At 38.6% G+C, this 24695-nt stretch overlaps 1 protein-coding gene across 2 annotated transcripts; it reads left to right on the top strand.

Moving 5' to 3' along the window:
• Positions 1–498: 498 nt before the first annotated feature.
• SLC26A4 (solute carrier family 26 member 4) lies at positions 499–24607 on the top strand. 2 transcript variants are annotated; one of them, XM_030291951.4, is made up of 20 exons: positions 499–803; positions 1127–1266; positions 3392–3502; positions 5093–5283; positions 5728–5892; positions 8461–8613; positions 8725–8807; positions 9763–9910; positions 12314–12427; positions 13170–13247; positions 13444–13539; positions 14974–15080; positions 16386–16455; positions 16754–16846; positions 16949–17044; positions 17923–18153; positions 19606–19660; positions 19980–20125; positions 21272–21355; positions 21855–24607. In XM_030291951.4, the coding sequence occupies exons 1-20, from the start codon at positions 649–651 to the stop codon at positions 21876–21878; spliced, it is 2340 nt and encodes a 779-aa protein (XP_030147811.3). In that variant the 5' UTR covers positions 499–648; the 3' UTR covers positions 21879–24607. The 2 variants fall into 2 exon arrangements, with proteins under 2 accessions (XP_030147811.3, XP_030147817.3); XM_030291957.4 differs by lacking the exon at positions 3392–3502.
• The last annotated feature ends 88 nt before the right edge of the window (positions 24608–24695 follow it).

A 24695-nucleotide genomic window follows, 5' to 3' on the forward strand; every position in this document is an offset into this window, starting at 1 on the left:
GGTATTTATATCTATGCATGGAGACAACTTCCAAAACTTGGGTCATGGGATGCAGCAAGGCTTTGGGAACTGTAAGGATGCTTCCGTGCGGGCCGAGCAGTGTGCGAGAGTGGCTGTTCCTATCTCGCTCCCTCAGGCTCGCCTTAACAGCGAGCACTTCGGCCGGCCGCCGGCGGGCAGGTGGCTCTGCGGGGCAGCTGCTGAGAGGCAGAGGCCGTCACCTGTCGGCGGGGTTCGTGTGCGTGCGGCCAGCCCCGCTCCGCAGTCCCAGAGTCGTTCCCCGACTCCTGCCCGCGGGCCGCCGCCTTTGAAGTGCAGCCCCCGCCCGAGGGGACGGGCGCTCGGGAGCTCGGCCGGAGCGGGGCTGACCAGGGGGCACCGGGGCGGCGGGGGGAGGGCGGACGGAGGCGTCGCCCGGGCCGGCCCGGAGCCGGGTCTCTCTGTTTCCCCGTAAATAAAGCGTCGGGCCGTGGGCGGCCGTATAAATGCGGCCGCGGCGAGGCCGGCTCGCCCTGCCCCAGGCCGGGGAGCGGGCGCGGGCAGAGCCGTCGCGGCCGCGGTTCAGGACGCGGACAGCGCTGCGGGCCGCGGGCGCGGCGGGGCCGGCAGGGGGGGCCGCGCTCGCCGCCCGCCGGCTCAGGCGGGGCCATGGCCGCGGGCGGGCGGGCGAGCGAGCCGCCGGCCGAGCTCAGCCACTACGTGGTGGCGCGGCCCATCTACAGCGAGCCCGGCTTCCAGGAGGAGAACGAGCGGCGGCCGCCGCTGCCGCCCACTCTCCGCGAGCGGGCGCAGGCGGCCTGCAGGTGGGTCCGAGCGGCGGGAGGGAGCGGGGGGCGCCGGAGGGCGCGCCGCAAACTCCACCCGCCGAGGGATGAAGTGCCCCGCACGCCGCACTGCGCGCAGCCACATCCCCGCTCCCTGCCTATCGCCGCTGCCCCGGCGCGCTGCTGCAGGGAGCGCGCTCCTGAACCAGTACGTGCCCCGTCCCTGTCCGGAAGACAGGGCTGTGACAGTCACCGTCCCTTAAATTTAAATGTGCATCAGCTCAGCTCTCCGTCACTCTGGGGTTCTTGAGTCGCTCCCATTACAGCTCCGTGGGGTGTGTTCATCACTTGTTTTCTCGCAGATGTTCAAGGAAAAGGGCCTTTCAGATTGCCAAGTCCTTCCTGCCCATCCTGGAGTGGCTGCCCAACTACCGGGTGAAAGAGTGGCTGATCAGCGACATCATCTCGGGGCTGAGCACCGGCCTCGTTGCCACCCTGCAAGGTAAAGCCGGGCACGCCCGCGCTCCGCTCCCCGGGACGTCCCTATAAGGGAGCCGCTGAACACCGGGACGTTATGCAGATGGAATTACAAATCTGAGGCTTGTTATTTAATACTAGATATTAGGTATTATTTTGCAATAAATAATTTATGGTTTTAATTTTTTCCTTTTTCTTTCCTTGGCTAGAAGATTTAAATTTCCTGTGATGTGCTATAGAGATGTATTTAATTTTTCTTCCAGGCGTTTTACTCGAGGAGTATTTATTTTGATATTTAAAATTTTAATTACATAGTGATAAATCAGATAGGTTGTGTGGTCTTATTTCTCTTTCTTGGTTGTTTAAGTTCTTCTGCAACTGCCTACAAAAATCTAGTTACTTGCTCCCCTAAAATAATGCAACCTTGAGATCTACTCCTCTTTAAAATTAATCTCATAAAGTTGTTTAGGTCTCTGCAGAAGACAACCCTCAAGGAGGTGATGATGTATTCATATTTTTTAAAAAATTAGACTTGATGGATATTTAGAGTACATGGCTTGCAATATTAAGTTTTCCTTACTTCCTTATTCCATTTATTTGTAAAGCTTTCAGTAGATGAACAAATACAAAAATGTCAGAAATAAGCAGAAATTAGTTCAAATAAGCCACTTAAGGAAGACTTAGAGAGCAGAACCATCCTTCCTGAGGCAGCATCTGTCTGAGACAAGACTGACTATAACCCTGATACATCTAGTAATTTAACCTCAATAGAGTTCTTACACTATTTTCACAGTTTTTTCGGGACTGCAGCAGGCAAAACTAGCTGTGTCAACCCCACATTTTCCCTCAATGGAAATTAAGTGTTTGAGGAAGGGGACAAAGATTTACATTGGGAACAAAGAAGCAGTTTACGCATTCCTGATTAGACACAAGTATTCCCTCCTGTCTGTTTCCTTGGAGCATTCTAGGAAGGCAGAAACTGGCAGAAAAAAAGCATTACAAATTTCTGCCCCAGGCAGGAGGTGACCTGAGAAATAAAGAAAGTGATTCTTTCCCAAAGAAAAGTGTCAGAGCTGGAAGATCTTTGCTGAAGGTAGTAGCACAGTTACATGATCCCTGTACCTTTTTAAAATGAACTGGGCTAGGCAGACCTTTCATATTATTTATAACAGCTATTGTGCTCATACTATAACCTTCTTAATTTTTTTTCAATAGCCTGATTTTATCTTAGTTAGAACCCATTTGTAAAACCAATTTTTTAAATATACTGTCTGATCTCCCACCTGTGCATAACAAAAAAAAGGTAGAAAAAAAAAACAGTAGAAAAAAAAAAACACCCCAAATTAATGTAAATCTACACCTAACTGTAATTTTTAAAAATTTGAAATTTTAGAATATTCATTACAGGAAAAATTGGCCAAAATATTTGCAAAAGAAGCTTCTGGGATCTTGAGGTCCCTGAAGTTCCTAATTCCCAGCAACTATGTGTGTTGCTTGCAATCCTCCATCAGTCACAGTAGTATGACCAGCACTTCAGTTGTTTAAACTCTGAGAGGTTTTGGAGAATCTTTGAAGGAGAACTCTGGCTAACTGGGATATGATTTTGAAGGCAATTTTTTTATTGCTTGCTGGATTTGACAGCTTGCACAGGTATGCAAAGAAAGAGGAACCAAGATTCTCAAATTTATGTGACTTACTATTGGTAGATTAGATTTTAAACTGCTACTGAGAAAAGAAGTGGCCCTATTTTCATAAGAGCTGAAGATACTGAAGCATGTTTGTTGTGCAATAACTCAGAGTCTTGTGCTTGAAATTTCTGTCTGAAACTAGAACCTTCACACATCCTCCTTTTCTCTCAAGAAGCACACACTCTTGCAACAATGTTATCCAGTTAGATTTCCTGTCTCAGCCTGTGTATTGGGCTACCTGTGCAAACATCTTTCTTACTCATTCAGCTACCAGCATGGGATATACAGTCATTTACAGTCATTGATACTCACTTACATTTGTGCCTGCATCTGACTTACAGACAAACCATTCTAAATTGCATCTGGACCACAGCAGTAAATCATTCTGAAAGTGTATTCTAGTTGAGATAGTAGATTGCTGAGAGATTTTAAATGTGATGTTTTGATGATCTATCATTTCAGGTTTGGCATATGCTTTGCTGGTTGCAGTCCCTGTTGGATATGGTCTCTATTCTGCTTTTTTCCCCATCCTGACATACTTTTTCCTGGGAACATCAAGGCACATCTCAGTTGGTAACTGCATGTGTTCAAGTTACAGTGAATTATCTATTACAGTGTTAATCCTTACTGCAGACATTCATATTTCATACAATATAACTACTTTCTGAAACAAATACTGGTGGATCTCAGGAAATTAAGGCTTATTCCTTCTTTATACAGGCAATTATGCATAATAGCTAACTTCAGGTATGCCAGTGCTTTTTGCTTGAATTTGTGCTGAAGTTTAAATCTTGTCTTTGGCTACACTCTATGCAAGATCAAGGCCTCAGTAGGCAGTATGAATGACAAACATTTTGTTTATCACTTAAAGCTCAAGATGGCTAAAACAGAGCTCTTTAAGTCTTCTCTACAAGCCTTATTTGCTGCATCCTTTTTTCATTACTGTGGATAGTATCTTCTTCTTGCCTGTTGTGAAGACCAAGAACTTGTGTATCCACTCCAGCCTCACTCTAGGTCCTCACATCAAGGCTATTGGTAACCTGTGTTGATTCTTTCTGAATACTTTCTTTAAAATACGAGGTTTGTTTCCTGTCAGTTCTCACATTTAAAGTTCTTGTTACAGCTTGATCACTGAAGTTCCCTTTTCTTCAATCTAACAAACTCTTGGCTTTCCTAGTTCATATCTACCAAGAACACATTTTTTTCCCCTCCCAGAGCTTTTGCATGATACTACATTTTTTCATCAACTTTCTCCTCTGCTTCATCAAAGGCTCTGTATGTTTTCTCAACTTTGTTAGCCTCTTCCAACCCTACCAAGCAGCTTACATTTGATATCCAGATCTGACTTGTTTTTTCAACTTATGGTGGCATTCCTACTTTCTAGATTATCAAACACTCCTTTTTTATGCTTTTCCCAATGCTCTTATTCATTAAGTGTCCTTTAAGGTATCTATAAAATTAACTTAAGCTTCTAGAAGACATTTTGTGACATTTTTCTTTTCTGCATAATTTTAGTAAATAACTGCAAAAAATATAATTACTTTTAGATTGTCTTTTGCTGACACAATGATCACTTTCTCTGTATCTTGCCCAAAGTATAGTTTCAGTCATCTTTAGCCAATGTAATAGCACAATACTGCCAAAATATATGCTGCTGCCCATTGGATCATGTTCCTGCCACAGCTGTGGTGTTGGGAACCCTGATCATGTGGCATGCTGGATCAGCTGCAAGCTAACCATGACAAAGAAACCCAAAAAAACAACCAACCGAAAAAACACAAGCAAACAAAGAAACCCTAAAACTTAAAGAAATAAATGTTGCTTTCACCTGGATTGGTGATCTGTGTTGTCTGGTTGTGATGCTGATACAAAGGGGATGGTTGGAGCGTGTTGAACATGTTGCCCCTTTTGACCTTAAATTGGCTCAAGCAAAGCATGAAACTGCACTTGTATCTGTATGTACAACATAAGTTGTTTAAAGAAGGTGCAGTATTTTTGTTTCATGTATGCAGTGCCTGTGGCTGTTGGCCCCCTAATACTACCAATGTACCCCAATTACAATATTACATGGTTTTTCTGACCTAGAGTTTCTTGTCTAGTCTGATAAATGGTTTTTTTTTTTAATGTGTGTTAAACTTTAGTGTGTTCTGTTTTTCATTACAGGTCCATTCCCAGTAGTCAGTTTGATGGTGGGATCTGTTGTATTGAGCATGGCCCCTGATGAGAATTTTCTCATAGAAGGCAGTAATGCTACAGGGACTAATGTCACAGGAGCACTGATAGACACTGAATCCAGAGATGCACAGAGAGTGCTGATTGCAAGCACTCTCACATTCCTGGTTGGAATTTTACAGGTAAAATAGTTGACTTGAAGACACAAGGTTGACACCACTTTAATGTTAATGGCAGAAAAATATCTAGTAGAGCAATCAGACGTTTTCCTGTAGTAAAACACAAAAATGAAGGAAAGTTATCACAAACTTTTAGGAGCTTCATGTCCTGCGTAGAGTCTCTGCCAGCATGACTGGGAGCACAGAGAGCAGAATAGCCCTGCAATTGCAGACCAGAAGACCTGTATGAAACTGAGTACTAATGGTGCACATCCTTTCACACATTTCTTCAGGTCTCCTTTATTTCCTTGGATGGACAGTACTAAGCTACACTAGGCTTGAAATGGGGGAAATATGGTCCAAAGACTTGCATCAACAAAGAGAGAAAACAAAGCATAAGAAATCTCCAAATAAAAGTGTACCTTTTTTTTTTATTTAACAAGCTGATAGTCTTCATGATTTTTCCAGGTTATATTTGGAGTTCTCCAGATTGGTTTCATTGTGAGGTACCTTGCAGATCCATTAGTTGGGGGATTCACAACTGCAGCTGCTTTTCAAGTGCTTGTGTCACAACTGAAAATAGTTCTGAATGTTTCAACTAAAAATTATAACGGTGTCCTTTCCATAATATATGTAAGTATGCCCTTCTAATCTGCTTTGGTATTATGACAGGTATTTTTATATAATTGCTTATCTTCTGCTTCCATTTCACACAGGGATGGTGGCAAGTATAGGGCATTCCTTTAGTTCTCACTTTCATGAGGATCTGCAGCTGTTCATCTATAGCTGTGGGGCTCTAAAATTGCTGCCTTTGGGGTTCCCCAGACAGAAAGCCTAAATGCCATCTTCAAGTCTTTTTCAGACAGAGCACTTTTTCACATGAAGTTTAAATGCCAAGGAAACCGGTTTTCACTTCTAGAGACTACAGTTTCTCCCATCCCTTGCTTTCTCACTTATTGTGAAGGACATTAGATAATTAACCCTGTCAGGTAATCTCCCAAACTTGGCCAGTCCCAAGGCTCTTTACACTTAAACCACCAGGTCATTCTGGTAAAGGGCATCATTCTCCATCTCGCACTGTAGCCATGCATGTGAATTCCTAAAGGTTACAGATTCCCACCCTTTGGCCAGGTACCTGTTGGTTAGCAAATGTGAGGCTGACTGTTACAACTCCATTTGTTGATTTTATAGAAAATGTTCAAATGAGAAATGTTTTGGCTGCTTTACAGAAATACTGAATTCCTAGAGGTCTTGTACTACAGAATAGTATCCTTTCCCAGGAAAATTATTCAGTTGTGTCACTGACTTCAGCATGAAACTATCCAGGTTCACAGTATTTTAGATGTTGCATAGCAGTTCATATTAGAATAGCAGATTTCTAAAAGAGGCTGTTGTAGGGAAAAAATAGTATTTGGAGATTTTGTATGCCAGTTCTGGCAACCAGACTAGGAAAAATACAGCAGACATCAAGATTAATAATAATAGGATGAATATAACTATAAACAGTAAGGAAAAAAATTTAAAAATATATCTGGAGGACAATTTGTGTGGGTAAAAACTATTATCTTATGTGCGTCTTCAGAACTAATGAAAACTCTTCCCCTCAGAACAAGGAAAGTTAGATGAGACAAAGTACTTGCTGTATAATAAACCTTACAGCAGACCTGTCAGAATGAGGGACTTGTTAATCCAGCATTTTTTTCCATCTGTTTGTTTATTGAATGAATGGTATTTAGTATAATACACTTTTTGAAAGGACTATATGGTTCTTCCAGCCCCAGCAAGGCTGAGTGGGATGCTGATGTTTTAGGTTAAAGTTCAAAGCTTCTGTGTTCTTGAAGGTGAGCCAGGTCAGGTGTATGTAGAGCAAAGAAATTGTTATTTCTGGTCTGCTCAACCATGATTTGCTGTGTCTGCTTCAGCAAGTTTTGGACTTGCTTTAGCAGTGTTGTTTATCAAACTGCAGCACCACGCATCCAATCAACATTAGCAGACTCCGCAACCAAAGTGAGGAAGTTACTGCTTCCCTGTGAAGTGAAGCAGTGCAAGAGGTGCTCAGCCAGTCTTATGGGATCTGTGGTAAACACTAGAATGGGCAAGAAATGGCTTCAGTCAACCAAGTCTGATTCAGTGTTTCAGGAAGGCTTCTTTAGCTTAGAAGACATATCCAATTTAGCACTTAGATGTTGTATTTCCAAACCAAAGTCTGTTCAGACGGGTGGGAGTGGTGGTGCTGCTGCAAATCTCCTCTTATGTTTAAACCAAAAGCTCATTACTGGGGGAGCTAACCAGGATGCAAGAAGTCTGTTTCTAGCCCCTTTTCTACCAGATTATTCTGCTACAGCTACTTCACTATGCATGGGATAATTACATTTTCTTGGAGATAGGAGGCAAGTGAGAACTACCCTGATGCTTAGGAGGAGGACAGAGGAGTATTTGTGACTTTTTTGTTAACATCCCTTCATATTTTTTCGGTACAATAACTTGTAATAAACAATATGACCAAGCAAGGGCAGAGGAAGGGTAGAGAAGGGAGCTGCCTATTGCAACCCAGTTGTGAGTGCTCCAGTCTGGAGGTGAACTCTGCTGGGAGGGTTAATTTACTGTAGAGTGAGGGTTTTCTGCTGCTTTTCTGAAGTGCAGGATTCTCCACAGCCTGGTAGGACCTGTGTGTTCACACTCATTCTCTGTTTGTCAGCAGTGGAAATAGGAACCATGTAAGACATAGACCACATGAACTGGTCATAAAGTGAACCAGAGCTTTGCCCATGGGTCTGCTAACTCTCTTTAGAAAAATGAGGATCTCCCTTGCTGTTTGTCAAAGTGAAGATGCTCCAGATCTTCCCTTCCTTGCTCTGATACAGGTAGAGCTAAAACACAGGTAGAGAGTTAGCTCTTTTTACTTAGTATTAATTCACTAAAAATTGGAAAGCAGAAGCCCCCTATGTGGACAATACTTGCAGTTAAGCTTTTTCCATTAAATTCAACATTAAATCTTCTTATTAAATAAGGTCAATATTTAATATTAAATAAATTCAATATTAAATCATCTTGACAGTGCATTTTCCTCGGGCTTCTCTAGACTTGAATGAAGTTACTTGGCCTTCTCCAAAACTCTATACATCTGGATCATCTCATGAGTATTTGCACATCCTTCAAGTGGACATGAGCATATTTTATGTTGTAATTTTTATTTTTCAGACTCTTGTTGAAACATTTGAAAAAATTGGGACCACCAACATTGCAGATCTTATTGCTGGACTCCTCACCATTTTTGTCTGCATGGTAGTTAAAGAAATAAATGATCGGTTCAAACACAAGATACCTATACCTATACCAATAGAAGTTATTGTGGTAAGCAAAGGGGCATAACAAAAGCTGAAAACAGATAAAATGGGTGGGTCTAGCTAAAGGAAGACAGGAACTCTTTTTAAGTCTTAAAACTGTTGTTTTATTCTATTACAGACAATAGTAGCCACTGGCATTTCATATGCTGCCGACTTGGAAAAAAAATACAATGCAGGCATTGTTAAGAGCATTCCAAGAGGGTGAGTGTCTTTGTTTTGTGGGAAAAAGGTATTATTTTAATTGGCTAAAAATGACTGTAGTAAGAGAAAATGCATAAAAGAAACATTGAGAGCTGTAACCTGAGTTTAGAACACAGATCTGGAGATTTTCTGAGTTTTACTTCTGGCTCTATCAATTATGCCACCTAAATGTGTTTCTTAGCTTTCCTTCTTCTGTAAAATAGGCTTAGGAATGTCTGTCTAATTCATGAAGTCCATCTGAAAATTAATTGCTTCCAGCTCATGAAGTGACTATAGGACTATGGAAAATGGTTTTAAAAAATAAGGATTTTTAATAAAGAAATTCTGCATATATTTAATTTCTGTAATCCTGAGTTATCCCACTGTGGTTCATAATCATGCTGCTATTGTTATCCCAATCAACTTTGTCACTTCCATACTCATAGGAGCAAGGATGTTGAGGATTACACTGGTAGAGACTTCCACTTGAAAGATTCAGAGCACTTCACAGTAGTAACCTTCACATTCCATTTAGTATTCAGGGCTTAATTAATTAAAATTTGTGGAAACACAGTAGGGGATAAAATGCTTCTGAGATTTTACTGAAGAAATATTTTAACAATAGTATGAAGTGACATTAACATATTTATGTAATTCATAATACTATTCAATGCATTCTTTATTTGATGCTTAAAAAAATGTAGTTTTTCACTTTGCTATCATAAGGCCAAATCTCAGTCATGCTGAGAACAATGGGAACTTTGTTGCTGACTAATAGCATCAGGATTTGGGCTGGGGTGAGCTAGATAAGCGTGTTCTGTATGTCAATGGGCTGTTTCCACCTTTTTATTAACTTGAAACATTACACTTCATATTATAAGCAACCTGTATGCCTCTGCTTCAAACTCCTTGACAGTTCTGGTAAGAATAGAATTCAATCAAAGTTGGTAACACCAATATATTTTCTAAATGCTAGATTTTTGCCTCCTGAGCCTCCAAATGTCAGCCTGTTTTCCCAGATGATTGCAGCCTCCTTTTCCATTGCTATTGTTGCTTATGCTATTGCCGTGTCTGTGGGGAAGGTGTATGCAACCAAGTATGACTATGCTATTGATGGAAACCAGGTATGTATCACCAAAATAGTTTATAAACATAGTGAATGTAAAGCATGCTGACTTTTGTAGCCAAATGAAAGAAACACCATCACACACATTTTTCAGACAAGCACTGAAATCTGACAAGAGAAATTCTTTCAACTCTTAAAAAAATTATTTGAAATGGCCACATAGAGATGAGCCAGATCCAGCTTCAGTATGGGCTTTACATACTATTTCATTCCTGCTGCATTGGTTTAGTGACTGCAAGAACATATTTTGAGGTGGGTATTTTAGCTCTGAAAGGGCTGAGCACTGTATAGGGGAATTTTCTGGTGATGTCAAGTTGACATGGCCTAGCAACCTACTTTCCATTTCCACTTGCAAGGCATATTTTGAGGTGGGTTGCTTAGGCAGATGAAGACAATGTCAAGCTAAGAAGCTGCTCTGGACAGCTTTATTTAGCTTTAGTCTTCATGCAGGATTTGAATCAGCTGAACTTTACACTTAATAAATTATTGTACTTCTCAGCATGACAGCAGTTACATCAATATAACTATACTTGTAACCTAATAGATCAGTCCTGCAGCTTCACAGAAGTTAGTGCCCACAAGTATATGAATGTGCTGGAGTAGCTGTGTGCACTAAATGGCTGAACTGCTTTAAGCATTGGTTTCTAGGGGCACAGAGCTAGAATGTGACATGAGTTGTGCATCACAAGCTCTTACAGGATTCCTGCATTTGTTCAATGTCTTCACCAGGGGTTATGTTGCTTGCCCATGGTGTAGAATTAAAATCTCAGAAAGCTTCCTCATTCTGCATCTATGCTAATTTTTAATTTTATCCTTTGAGCATATTAGAAAATGCCCTCAGTACAACAAATAGTGTAAGATGAGTACTTTGCTTAATGAGTCCTTTATTTTAGTACTAATGGATTACATAAAGTTTGACTTTAGAAACACTGTTTTGCAGTATATAAGAAAATTATGCTTCTGTTTGTCAGTTTGCAATCCTTAAAGGTCATATCTGGTAACACTTGGTCTTAAAGTTGACTAAAATGCACCAACTTTCAGTTTAATAAATCTCAAAGAATATTACATAACCCCAGAAGTGCTGTTTATGCTGTTCTGTTGTTGAATATGTTGTTCTGACTGCAGTGGTGTGCTTCAAAGATACTGATTAAATATTATCGTAGAATAATTAGTTTATAAAAGCAGAGTGCCTTCCTTTCAGTACTGTGTTATGAATTTTACATGTAGCAAAGGTTAAATGCAGCCCAGGATGATGGGCAAATAATTTAGTTGACCTGGACGAGTTAAAGTAACATCATAAAAGCAGGTAGTAAAATAATTTTGAAGGACATGTTGTGATACTGTTATCTACCAGTGTCTATATTGCCAACAATATAGACACTGGTAGATGTTAATTAGGTGTTAATGATCCAGATCATTAACACCTAAGAACACTAGGAATTATACCTCTAATATTTTGTCACTGGTCACAGTAGTTACATAGGAATAGGCATGAATAATTTAGGTCTGTTCCTGCTCTTGTGGTTTGAGCTAAATGAAAATTTACAGGAAATTTAATTTTGTACAAAAGAAGGTAGACCGTCAAAATCAAATCTTAAATTATATTTTTAAAAATTTCCAGTAACTGAAAAGCTCTTGCACCTGTGTCAGCTTGGTGAAAACTATATTTCTGTCAATTATATGGGGTTGGTTGCAGACAGCTCCCAAATTCTTTATTCCCCAGCAGGGGAATGGCCCAGATCCCAGGACATAAAGCCCCCAGGGTCCTTGTCACTTGAGCAGAAACACCAGCATCAGTAGGTGTTGATATCTGTGACCCTGGGGCAAATCTATGAGAATGCTGCCTGAGACTCGGTGTGAGTTCATCAGAATGCTTAGAGTGAAAAGCTTCTGACTAAGCAAACTAGAGGTTTTTAGTGAAATTGTGTTTTATCACAAAGTTCCTTAATACTTCTACTAATAATATAATGCTTTGCATTAGTTAAAGGCTTGTTTAAACTCAGACTATTGTACTGATCAAAATAATTTGTTTAGCTTATGATACTTGGGAGTTAAATTTATTCTAATACCCTCTTCTTGATGCAATTATTCCAGTGTAATTCTTAGAAATGTTAGGTTTGGTAACACTGGTGGAAGTAAGCTTTAAACACCTTTGTACTCAGACAAGTATGTCCACTTCAGAGGGCATATACCAACTTTTTTTTGTTGGTTTTCAAACAGAGGTAGCTGCACTGGCACAAGAGGCATTTGTGTAAACATTTAAATGCTATTACTAATTCATACTCTTCTTAATATTATTGTGCTACCTACTTTTTCAACTATTGCAAAAGCAGCTGTCTTTCTCCATTGAAAAACTGTCTTCAGGCATCTTTAGTTACAGCATTATCCAATTATCTTCCAGGAATTTATTGCCTTTGGGTTCAGCAACATTTTTTCAGGTGCCTTTTCTTGTTTTGTTGCAACTACTGCTCTTTCACGGACTGCAGTCCAAGAAAGTACTGGCGGAAAGACTCAGGTAATGACCTCTTCTTACTATTGCTGTGCAGAGGTAAATTTAATTTTGTGTAGTGCATCGATTTCACCGTGAGATTAAAATAGTCCTAAAATGATTGCCCATGGAAAGCCACGTTAGCAGATCAGCTCTAGTAGTGAATCATTTCTGTAGCTCTGCCAGAAGAGGGCAATCGAGTTTTTACATAGCATGAGTTACCTTAGGGGTTGGAAATCTTTTAATTCTAGTTCCCCAGAATTTAATTTCCAATTAGAGGACTGAGTTTATCGCAGTAGGATGTGGGAGGAAATCTCTCCCAGCTGGCTATGGTATCTTTAAGCTCCCATGTGCTGGCCTGAGCAGCTCTGCCATTTGCCATTCACCATCAGCCATGGAACATCTTCATCATGTTGAGTAAACTACTTTGTTCTACCAAACTATAGCTGTATGGTTCTTAACAGTGAAAAACTACAGGTTATCCAGCAGCTCCTTTTCCAGCTTACACACAGACTGCTCCATTCATCTGTCTTTGTAACATAACCCCTCAAGAGCTACTACCTTGTGTTTGTTTAGACTTCCCGCTTAATTGAATTCCCTCTGTGTTAGCTGAAGTGCATAATGGTTGCCCACATATGCCTAAACACTTTGGCAGGTCTCCCTGTTCCTAAAGAAATGTAATGTGCAACTGTAATTTTTTCTTTGTAATCCTAGAAACAGATGATAGATTCGTAGTAAATTCATTTCCTATAAACATTGTTCTTTGCAGGTTGCTGGTATAATCTCAGCTGGCATCGTTTTGATTTCTATTGTTGCCCTGGGGAAATTGCTAGAGCCCTTACAAAAGGTACTGTACTCTTCTGCAGCACAGCCACATCAGATCCAAATGCTCAACTATGATGGGCAACATTAATATCACTCTTTAAACTGTGGTACCTGATTCCAGACAGGGCTATGGTTTATAGTGTGTCATGTTGAGCACTACCTTTTAATATGTATCTTTGCTTCTGAATACCACTTTTTCATTATTTTTTTTTTCACAGTCTGTGTTGGCAGCTGTTGTCATAGCTAACTTGAAAGGGATGTTCATGCAAGTGTTTGATGTTCCCCGTCTATGGAGACAGAATAAAGTGGATGCTGTAAGTAACCTTTTTTTTTTTTTTCCTCCTGAATGTTTTTGTCCAGTTTTGGGTTTTTTTAACCTTTTAATGCCATTAAGTTTCTCTTAACTACCACATAAGCAGGATTTTGAAATCTTAACATCAGAAAAGATTTATGTGTATCCTCAAAATGCAAATGCCATGAGGTCAGTAAAAAATTCCCCATTTTTAGGTCAATATTCTGCTAATCTTCTTTATTCCCTAAACACTACAGTAAGGGTTCCAGCCAGGGTATTTGTGTGCAGTGATAACTCCTTCATAGCCATTTCCATAGTATACAGCAATCTTGTGTTGATACGGCTTGAAAAGCAGATGGCCTGCTGCCACCTTTACCATTCTGATTTTATCTTTTGCACTGTTAAGTGAGTGCAAAAGTGCACATTTAATTCATGTACATATATTTTTTATTGTTGCCACATGAACATCCCATTGGCCTGAATAATCTCATAGTCCTCAGAAGAATGTTTTTTTGTTGTGGTAAAACTAATCCAAGCTAGGATGTGGATTCATTTGCCATGCTAAGGGATGTATGAAGAGATTTTTCTTATGAACCACTATAACCATATATCAGGGTATTTGCTCACATCTCCCACTGTGTATTCTGTGGAACAGACCTTCACTGTAGCTCTTAGGGGAGGAAAAGATCACATGGAAGACATTTTTCCCATTACTTTGCTTAGATTTTACAGTTAGTGTAATTGGGCAATACATGTCTTAGACAGATCTCAGATATTTCGGTCAATCATTTACTGATTTATAGACAAAAGATCCCACTGACTTCAGTGAGAAGTGCAAGCACTCAGCTTTTAAAAAAATTGTGATGTAGGAAAGAACTGAGGAGTGCACTTCAACTGTTCTGCCTGAATATTCAGTGGAGATCTTAGAGAAGTGCCATCAACCTGTTAATATGAATACCTCTCTTTGCAACAGTTCTTTCTGATTCTTAAATGTCATTGAGGAATCACCTTTGTTTCCTATATGTCTGCATGTAGGGCATTTTACAGTATCTTACATCTTGGCAAAATAAAATTCTTTCCAATTTTAAGAAAGATTAACGAAGATTGCCTTCATCAGAAATAAATAAACACAATGTTTAACTATATCTCATTTAATTCCACCAAAGGAATCAGATCCTTAAAAGATATTGTTATGTTCAAAACCCCCTTCTTTCCTAAAAAGCTACCTATGCCTTATAAGATAATGATGGATGAAAGCATCTAGGAGGAAGAAGAAGACTTTTGTCTTGGACAAAAGTCAAGACAGGGCACTTGAAGTCAGGGGATTGCTAGTGTGCTGCAAACAGTTTCAAAGCTAAAATATGCTTCTCATATTATCTGGTCTAGTGTTTCTTTAGTGTGACCAGAAGTTATATGTTAAAATTAAAATACTTTACATTTGTTATTTCTTCTCCAGATGATCTGGGTTTTTACATGTATAGCATCCATCATTCTGGGACTTGATTTGGGATTACTTGCTGGCCTTTTGTTTGGATTGCTGACAGTTGTGCTGAGAGTTCAGTTGTAAGTAATACAGTATCAGAAATAATTCTTAGTAGTATATTATGAAAAAGGAAGATAATATGCTGAAATGAAAGATGATTTGTGGCAGAATGTCTGCTTGGGTACACAAAAATTTTGAAATGAGAAAAATCTGTTTCTTTTAGAATAAGACACTCTCTGTATGCTATCATTTAATTACACTGATAAAAGAGAAGCTGCATTATTTGATCAGTATTTTAGATCATGTTGGACACTCTGGTGGTACTTAGCCATGTTTTATATGCACCCAAGTAGGTGACTTCTGAAAAAGGACAGGAACACTCTAGATCAAATACGGCTTTTGTAGTGAATTGATCATTATAGTAACTCTCAGCAGGTAATATTACTACAGTATATTGCACAAGCCAATAACCCTTTCATTTATTACTTATACAAGTCTGATTGTATGGTTGTAAAAGAAGAGCAAGATAGAGCATGAGAATAAGAAAAAAAAAATATGCTTCTGGCTGATTTATTGCTGCTTAAAGAATATATGGGAGTGGAATGGTGAGAAAAGGTGGATTTGAAGAACCTTATTTGGTCATCTTGTTATTTTTCATTGACCTTTTATTTGAAAATACAACATGACTTCTTCAGCTTGGAGTTCAGAAAGTACAGTAACCAGCATTACCAAGGTATAGTTGCACTGTCAGCAAATACATAAAAATAAAGCCTTGTAAAAATTGTTACACAATAGTAGATTATAAAAAAATGAAATTTGAAGAGCCTCAAAAAAGCATTCCCAAATTCAACTCACATAATGTTACCAAAATATAAAAGGGAGATGAGGCCTTACAAACCTCAAAACTATTTTCTTTGGCTGTTAAATATATATCTGGAGACTGCAAAACATTTTGGTTTTGTTATTGACTAAAATAAAAATTTAGAAGGTTGGACAAAAAGATTTACATAATCTGAAAATAATGTAAATGAATTTCAGTTGATTTGAAATGAAAAAAGCCATCAAATCTTTTTTTCGATGTAAAAAAATAGGTTTTCTAAATTTCAAGACAACTATTCTGCTTTTAAAATATTCTTCTGGTTTGGGAAGTGAACAAGTTGTTCACTCAGCTCTTAAATCAAAATGGTGCATTAAGTAGGCTGAGACCAAAGTACCTTGTTTTTATAAAGGCCTGTTCACTACAGTGACGCAAAATAGCTTTTGCAATTCTGTTAGTTTGGCATTAGAAAGCAAACTACAGGAGTCAAAACCACTTTGTATGCAGCAATCCCTTCAATTCTGTGAGTGCCCGTGTATGACATTCACCTTCACTCTATTTCTGTTAGTCCTTCATGGGGAGGCTTTGGAAACATTCCTGGCACAGACATCTACAAGAAGGTCAAGGACTACAAAAATGTAAGTCATGGCTGAATTGTTTTCCTTGAGTCTGCACGTCTGTGCCTTGCATATTGCACATAACTTGAATTTGGAAGTGGGGTCTTCAAAGATAACAAATTTCAGCACTCTTCATCCAGATGGTTGGTCCATCTTGCATGCTGGGGCTGTAAGCTTCTAAAAACAGAATTTCCTCAATCATTAAAAAATCCATGGTTTTTTTTTTTTTTTCAATTAGATATGTAACAGAAATAGTTAAACTGCTTCTTATTGTCAAAATAAGGCTGTTGCTGTTTAACCTTATATTCTTTGGCAACAGGTTATAGAACCAGAAGGTGTAAAGATTCTCAAGTTTTCAAGTCCAATTTTTTATGCTAACATTGATGGACTGAAAAGCAGCCTGAAATCCACTGTAAGTTATAAGTTATGGGTCTGGAAGCTTCTTTACCATCCTTGAGATTCTCTCAGAATTATACCTGAGTTAAGTGAAACAATTTTGGTCTGTTTTCTGTAGGTGGGATTTGATGCAGTCAAGGTATATAATAAGAGACTCAAAGCACTGAGGAAAATACAAAAGCTAATCAAGAAGGGAAAATTAAAAGCTACTAAGGTAGGCCTTTTTAAACTTATTTACATCTATTTTTTATCAAAGGATTACTGTTGGAGCTTTTTAGTTAAGGTTTTAATTATTAATTACTCTGTACTCATCTTTAAAACAGAGATGAAAAGTGTGACTTACTACATGGTAATACAGTTTATAAGTAGTATACAGAATTTATAATACAACTTAACTTACAGCTTTGATCACCTAGACCCTAACTTAACTTAAGAGTTTCTAACTACCTGGACCCCTGCAGATCAGGTGAGATCTTAATACATGGTTTAATGTAACAATATAACAATCATAATCTAGACTTAAAAATTACATGAAAGAAGTTGAGTCACTAATACTCAGAGAAAACAAAAGACAGTGCAGGCACCCCTGGCCCGTGGCAGTGTCTCACTGTCAGCAGCACTTTTGGTCCAAATTTCCCACACAGGACTTGCCACAGACAGTGCTCTGTGCACTGTTACACTTTTCTCTGGTGGGGTCACCAACTACACCTGGTTGCCCACATGCCTGGGACCTTCAAGACCAGCAAGGAAGGGAGAGATCAGCCTGGTGCCCAGGAACCTTGAAACTGGTAGGGAGAGGAAGATGAAATTGGTTTGGTTTGTCTAATTGGTTCACAGGACTTTCAGGGCCTGAGAATGAGGGAAAAGGGAACAAATACACGACCTGCTCAGCCATAGAGAATGGCTTCTTGCCTTATAAAATGGCATCAGTTATGCTAACCACAGTACCACGACTGGGAGCAGAGGATACTGGTCACAAGTGTCTGTCTTGTCAATTCCTTCAACACGAGGTATCACAGGGTGGTATTTTCTGTAACTCCCAAACTTTCCCCATGATTAAATTCTATATTCCATATATTATCTGTGCATTAGAATGGCATCATCAGTGAGCCTGGTATTAATAATGAAGCTTTTGAGACTGATGAGGAACCTGAAGACAACCCAGATCTTCAAGTTCCCACCAAAGAAGTAGAGATCCAGGTGGACTGGAATTCAGAACTCCCTGTCAAAGTAAACATCCCCAAGGTGCCCATCCACAGTCTCATTCTTGATTTTGGAGCAGTAACCTTCTTGGATATTGTAGCTGTGAGATCAATAAAAACGGTAAGGGCATTTTTTTTCTGATGTTCTATGAAAATGAAACTAGTCAGTAGTATGTAAATCAAGAGCTGTTAGCTGAAGTTAATTTCTGAGTTTTAAAAAGTATGTTGTTGAAAAATACCATGAAAATATAAATATGAAAAATACCAGCAAGAAGTAGAATATTGGTGTTGTGTGTATTTTAAGTGGGAAAAAATGCATTAAAAGTACAATATGAAGGTTGCATAGTCAAGTACAGAAAATAATTAACTGCAAAATGTGGTCCCCTTATATGCATATGTTATTAAATATTCTAGTTATATATTTTCTCTCCACATGCCTCCTGCTTTAATCTGGGCACAGGATGATGCTTACTCAACACTGAGGTAGTAAAACTTTCATCTTACCATCCCAGTTCACTTTTTAGCCACAAGATTTATTTAATCATTCCTTTATTTATTCATTCATTTTAGTCATGAAGGAAGAATGATTCATTTATTTATAGTATTTTCTATGGCTAGTATCAAGTGGTTAATCAACAGTCATTAACTAATCTTCAAACTCACAGTACACAATAAGGAGATTGTATTTCTTCCTAGGAAGAAGGAAATTAGGTGTAAAGATTGAGGCCAAGTATTTCCATTATTTTTTGGTGCCCAGTTAGAAGCGTGTAGAACCAGGTTGTTCAGTCTTCATTTTTTTCTGATATTTTGTACGTTCAGATTAATGCTTTCACTAACTTAATTTTGCAGTTGGAACTACTTAGCCTATCTATAAAACCAGATCTTCACCATGACTCAAGTTCATCAATTAACAGAAATAGAATTAATGATCACCTCTGAAAACTAATCTAAGAGACTTGCCTGCCACCAGGGAGCCAGGGGTTGATTCTAGTCTCCAGCCTTTTAACTAAGTGAAACACAAGAGCAGTGTGTGCCTTTCATCAGCCTCTTGCCTAGTTACATGGGAATATGGGGTTTGCTGACATGACTCTCCATATGCAGCTTTTTCATCCAAGGACAGGTCCATCTGGTGCACTGCATGAGGGGAACAATCTGTGTAAAAAAATCTGCATGTGCCACTGAATGAGTGTATCATATCACACATACATGAGGGAAATAAAGCTCGCTCAGGCCCATGTGGTCTCACTTGGAGAGATGATTATTCGAATTTTGAGAACAGAATGAACCCTTAATTGGCAGCGATGCTTGTGCATGTAAAATGAGTCGTTCCACTAACATAGTTGAAGATAGGCCACTTCAGCAACCAGGTACTTAATTAGTGGATCTTTAAGTATAGCAAAGTATAGCAATACCTTAATTATGATGAATAAACAAAATGTACTATGTGGAATGAAGACAATCAGAAAAAAACGAAGTGTATGTGCCTATACATTACACAGATGCACAGAAATACATGTATTTTCTCCTTACAGACTTTATTTATTTCTTTCTTTGTTGCAAACTTTTTTTATAGATAATTAAAGAGTTTGAGAGAATTGATGTGAGAGTATACTTTGCTTCATATCAAGGTAAATATCCAAGTATTCCTACTTTCATTCATGCAAAAAATGAAATGAAGGTGAGAAGGGATCTCTAGATGTGTCTGTGGTAGCATCTGCACTAATAAATATGTGAACTGTAACACTGATAAGCATTGTTGGCTCCACTGGGACAAAAAAACAGTGGGGTGCAAAGGAAATATGGCAAGTGAAAGTCAAGACTAACCTATAATTGATGGATTCATTTGGTTGTCCACTTAATTTCTGACAGTTGCAACCATGTATTTTAACATTTATTTCTTAAATTACTTCATATTGTATAAACCTGTTACGACTTTCTTTTATTCAGACAACCTTATATCTCAGCTGGAACGGGGTGCCTTCTTTGATGACACTGTCAGAAAAGACATATTTTTCTTGACTGTCCATGATGCTGTGCTCTACATACGGAATCAAATGACATACAGTGACAACCAGGATCCCATATTTGAGAAGGTAAGGATATCCAGCAGTACATTTCCCTTACTTCCATCATCTAGCCCTCATTCTTGAAGTTTCTGTGGCACATTTGAAAATTAGACCTAGAACTGCAGTACAAAAAAAGTGGGAGCATAGTAAATTGGGCAGCTTCTGTAGTACATGAATATTTTTGTAGATCAAAGGAAGGGTCTGTCAGCTCCAGGAGCTTGTTAGTGAAAAGAACATGAGAAATAGCACATATGGAAAACACTTCATCCTAAGACACACTTTCTAATTTCTGACTACTGCCATCTTAAGAACCTCATCAGCTGTAGGTTGCATTTGGAACATTATATTTAATTGTTACAGATGGAGTTTTCTTCAATCAGTCTGTAATACTTCTTTTGGAACCTGTAACACTATACTGTGGAGATGGGTTCTCTAATTTTAGATTATATGACAAATATTTCCTGCTTGGTTTAGGCCTGCTGGACTTCTGGATTGTTAGTTGCAATGAATAATCATTCCCTGTTCCCATTCCCAACGCTCCAGAGACTTCTGATCAAAGCTCTAATCTCACTCTACTTGGCATGGATGTGTACGGAAGCTGTTCCACACTAGTGTTAATTCCTGCTGCCCTTCTCTGTGCATTTTGTCAGTGTATTCTGTTTTTTCAGATAACCAGAACACTCAGTAGCATTTAAAGATTTGCTATGCTCTGTAGCATTTAAAAGGCCCTCATTAGGAAAATGGTCCTAAAATGTCCTCCTTTCTTTTCACCACAATTCCTTTCCTAGCAATCACTGCTATAGTATTATTAATAAATAGCAATTAAAATTAATATTACTGATAACTAACTAGGATAGGACTGTTTTATAACTTCTTCATACTAATTTTTATGGTAGACATTAATATTTTCATAATGCTATACAGAAATTTAAAGATAGATTTTATTATTTTTACAAAGCCATAACTAGCCATGTGAGCAGAGACAGGCCCAAAGGCTCTGCAATTTATAAATTCTTCTCAGCTGAAATAAATTAGAATCTTTGTCAGAAACAGTAAACAACAGGCTGTTCTAAGTTCTGGAAGTTATTTTAAGGTACTTTCGAGTAAAAAAATAAATTTCAATTATATGGACAACATGTAACTCATCATGTTCCTTAATTTCTTTCTACCAAGATTTCACTCATGCAGGAGTCCAAAGAACCCATAGAGTTCACAGAAGCCAGCCAGCCTGATGATGAACTTGATGTTCAGGAAGAGGTATGCACTTTAGAACTGAATGTGTCTATCCCTCTGCCTGTAGCCTTCAGTCATGCTGTGAGAGTATGGCCCTCAACAGGTACCTTCTCCATAAATACATACCCTCTCTGGATACTGAATGTCAGTGCTAAGTGGAGGAAGTCAGATTTTTCTTGAGATAGTAGTAGATTGTGTCTGCTTAAGTATCTCCTCATCAATCGTGCTTTAGGATTACTTTTGCCTTACACTGGCTTATAAATATATCTAAACACAAGCTGGGGGCCTAAAAGAAGACTTTGTAAGACTTGAGGCACTAGAGTGGAAAATTATGATCAATCTTTCATTATTCCTTTTAAGACAACAGACAGCTTCTTGCACAATCTGCACAGTTTACAGAAGTTATTTCTTTGTACTTTCACTGAGTTTTTAGTTTACACAAACATGTAGTTTTCCCAGATGCTGTATACTGAAAACTAACCATGGCCTGTTTCTCTCCACCTTTCAAAACCCATTTTTCTAGGCCATGCGCCGACTTGCTTCCTGAAGGACTGCTGGTACCATCCTGCCTGTGAGCACACAGCAATATCCACGCACCAGTACTACCCAGACCAGCATTTTCTGCTATTAAACCAATCTTTGCACTTGAAGAAAACCCTGATTGTTTGTCTGAATGATACAGATCTCTACAACTCTCCAAATTTTAGCTAGCATTATCCCAGAAATATTCTGGACCTTGATTCTGCAAGCACTTTCTGCTATGATATATATTAATAAAAAAGAAAATCAGAAGACTATTGTAAAAGATGTACTCAGTTTTGGGACTAGTCAGGCAGAAGTTGCACTACACTTTTATCGGTGTGTCCAGGATGAAAAGCTGCTCTGTGGTCTGCCCAGAAGAGTGGAAAAGACCAAAATATTTGGATGGCAAGCCTTTTGTTCAATATTTCTACAAAGTCTAGTGAACGGGCTGGAGTTCTTGCTGGCCAAGGCTTCGAATTCTAGAACATTAGTGTGAGCATATGTGCTGACAAGCCTTGAGAAATGTATCATGATCATTTTTTCAAGCAATTCCTTAAATTGCTGCAGGTAGTTAGATCACTGAAAGAGGTGACAGGTGAAACTGTCACATGAACAGGAAACAGCACTGAACTACAGTAATACTTCAAATAGGAAAAGTTTCTAAAGACCCTTGGATATGGGTTCATTTGTTCTGTATTAAGCCCATTGTAGCAAGTCTTGCACTCCTGTTTGTTAATGATTGTCCCTTAAATGAAGGACAGACAGAAGATTATTTTGGCTAGGTTACATAATCTTCATCAAGAGGCAGATCATTACATAAATTAAGGAAAACCTTAGTCCCTGGGTACTTAATGAAATCTGTGAAACAGGCTGATACTGAGTGTAAGCAAGAAAGTCAGAATGTGACCTAGTATTGACATTTGGGGTTCTTTTAATGGAATATAGATGTATTTTTTGTTTAATGAATAGTTATATTTTTATAGAGATTTTTTCTTTTAATAGTCTACATCAAACTGCTGCTGTTCTTTTACATATGAAAGTTCATAATGCACAAGTGCAATAATTTACAAAAGATTTGAATAGCAAAACTTTAATCCTGAACTAATGTTCTTAGTTTTCATGAAGAAATGTATTTTGATGGAAAATGGACTGCTACCTTGATTTTTTTAGCATTACATTATTTTTAAAATGGGGAAAACCTCTGCATTGTGAGGAAATTGATAAAAACTGAAGTGCAAGAAATGTCCAGGTATAAAATGCCTTTAAGTTTAACAATGTGGAAAATTACCTTCAGTATATTTAATTCTTCTTACTTGATTACATGAGAGAAATTTTCTCACATTATACTGCACAGAGATTTCTGCTGCAGGTAGCAATGGAAAAGCTAAACACTAAATAAATTATCCAAGTGAACTCTGTTAACATCAGTGAAAAAAATCGTATAAACTTCAGCCAGTTGAACAGTATCTTACACAATACGTAATGGCACCAAATTAAAATCCCTATTCTCTTGTTAAGGCACAGACTTCACAACAGTGAAGTTTCTCAGTACAGACACTTGAACTTAGGTGATGTTGGTGCTCCAGTCCAAGCCAGCAAACAGCAGGATTGTATTCACAATGGATGTGGGCCTTTTGTCCGTGGGATGGGCATCTCCACCATCTGAGAATGGAGCAAGCATTCAAGAGGCAAATCAGACCACTCTGCACCTGTTCAGATGGAGCCATTAATTTCTATTGGCACTAATGCTTCAGCCCAGCCTGTGATTTGACAATTCATGCTTTTAACTCTACCTGTCCTCCTTCTGTCTCCTTGCCAGCCTCTCACAGGAGGTTGGCGCTTCTGGCCTGAAGTCCCCATCAGGCCGTGGCCCCAACTCCTATTAACCTGACTGCTGGAACATTTGCCAGTGCACAAGGCCAATAACATGTTTTTAGAAGCTGTACTGCTTCTCTGGAACAGATATACATTTTAAGTAAAAAGTAAAATAATCTACCTGGTAAGTGAGCTTTCAGCTAATTGTTACACGTCTACAGAAAAGATGTAAAAAATGGTAGCAGTGATTTTGTTTTTTTCAAGGCAACATCTGCAATGTGAAGTTTGAGTACAGATTCCTACTTAACAGAGATGTCATTACATTATTTTTTTAAATTTCTCTAGTTCTTGTCTGTACATGTATTTAAAAAGCAATTAAATACTCAACAGTCTTCCAGTTCTTTTCCAAATATGACGTCTGATCTGGGATTAATTGTTATAAAATATGATAAAATGCACTTATTCTTGGCCTGTGTATTCCTTCCAGGCATGGTTGTTCTTAATTTAACAGGCACAAAATATGAAACTTTTTCTAAAAAACAGCATTTCTCTCAAAGCCTACAGTGGCATAGAAGAGTAAGAGGTAGTATGCAGAATGCATTTAAATGCCTTTCTCATTGGTTATATGCTTAATTTTCTCTGTATCCATCAAAATTAAGGATACCAAAATAATGGATTTTGCAATGAAGCTATAATTCTCTACAGTTTTGTACTAATTAACATATCTTTAAGTAATTTAATTAGATGTGCTTATCTTTTTCCAGCAGCATGAAGAAGTGGTATTTTTGTATGCATTTTGAGTATTACTGTTCTGTCTTTGCATGTCAGATATCAAATTTGGAGATGTATTTTAAGTTTTTTTACACTTTTAAAAAGTTGCATTTGAAAAGTAATTATACCCATAAGCTAGAAAATAAAGTTGTGCATACTGAAAACGTGCTCCTTGTGTCCTTGGGGGTTTCTTGTTGTTTTAGGCTTTTTAAGTCTTCTCTTTGTTAATTCCTATTATGGGGAGATAAAGCATATT

Source organism: Taeniopygia guttata, chromosome 1A, assembly GCF_048771995.1.
Source record: "Taeniopygia guttata chromosome 1A, bTaeGut7.mat, whole genome shotgun sequence".
Classification (NCBI taxonomy): domain Eukaryota; kingdom Metazoa; phylum Chordata; class Aves; order Passeriformes; family Estrildidae; genus Taeniopygia; species Taeniopygia guttata.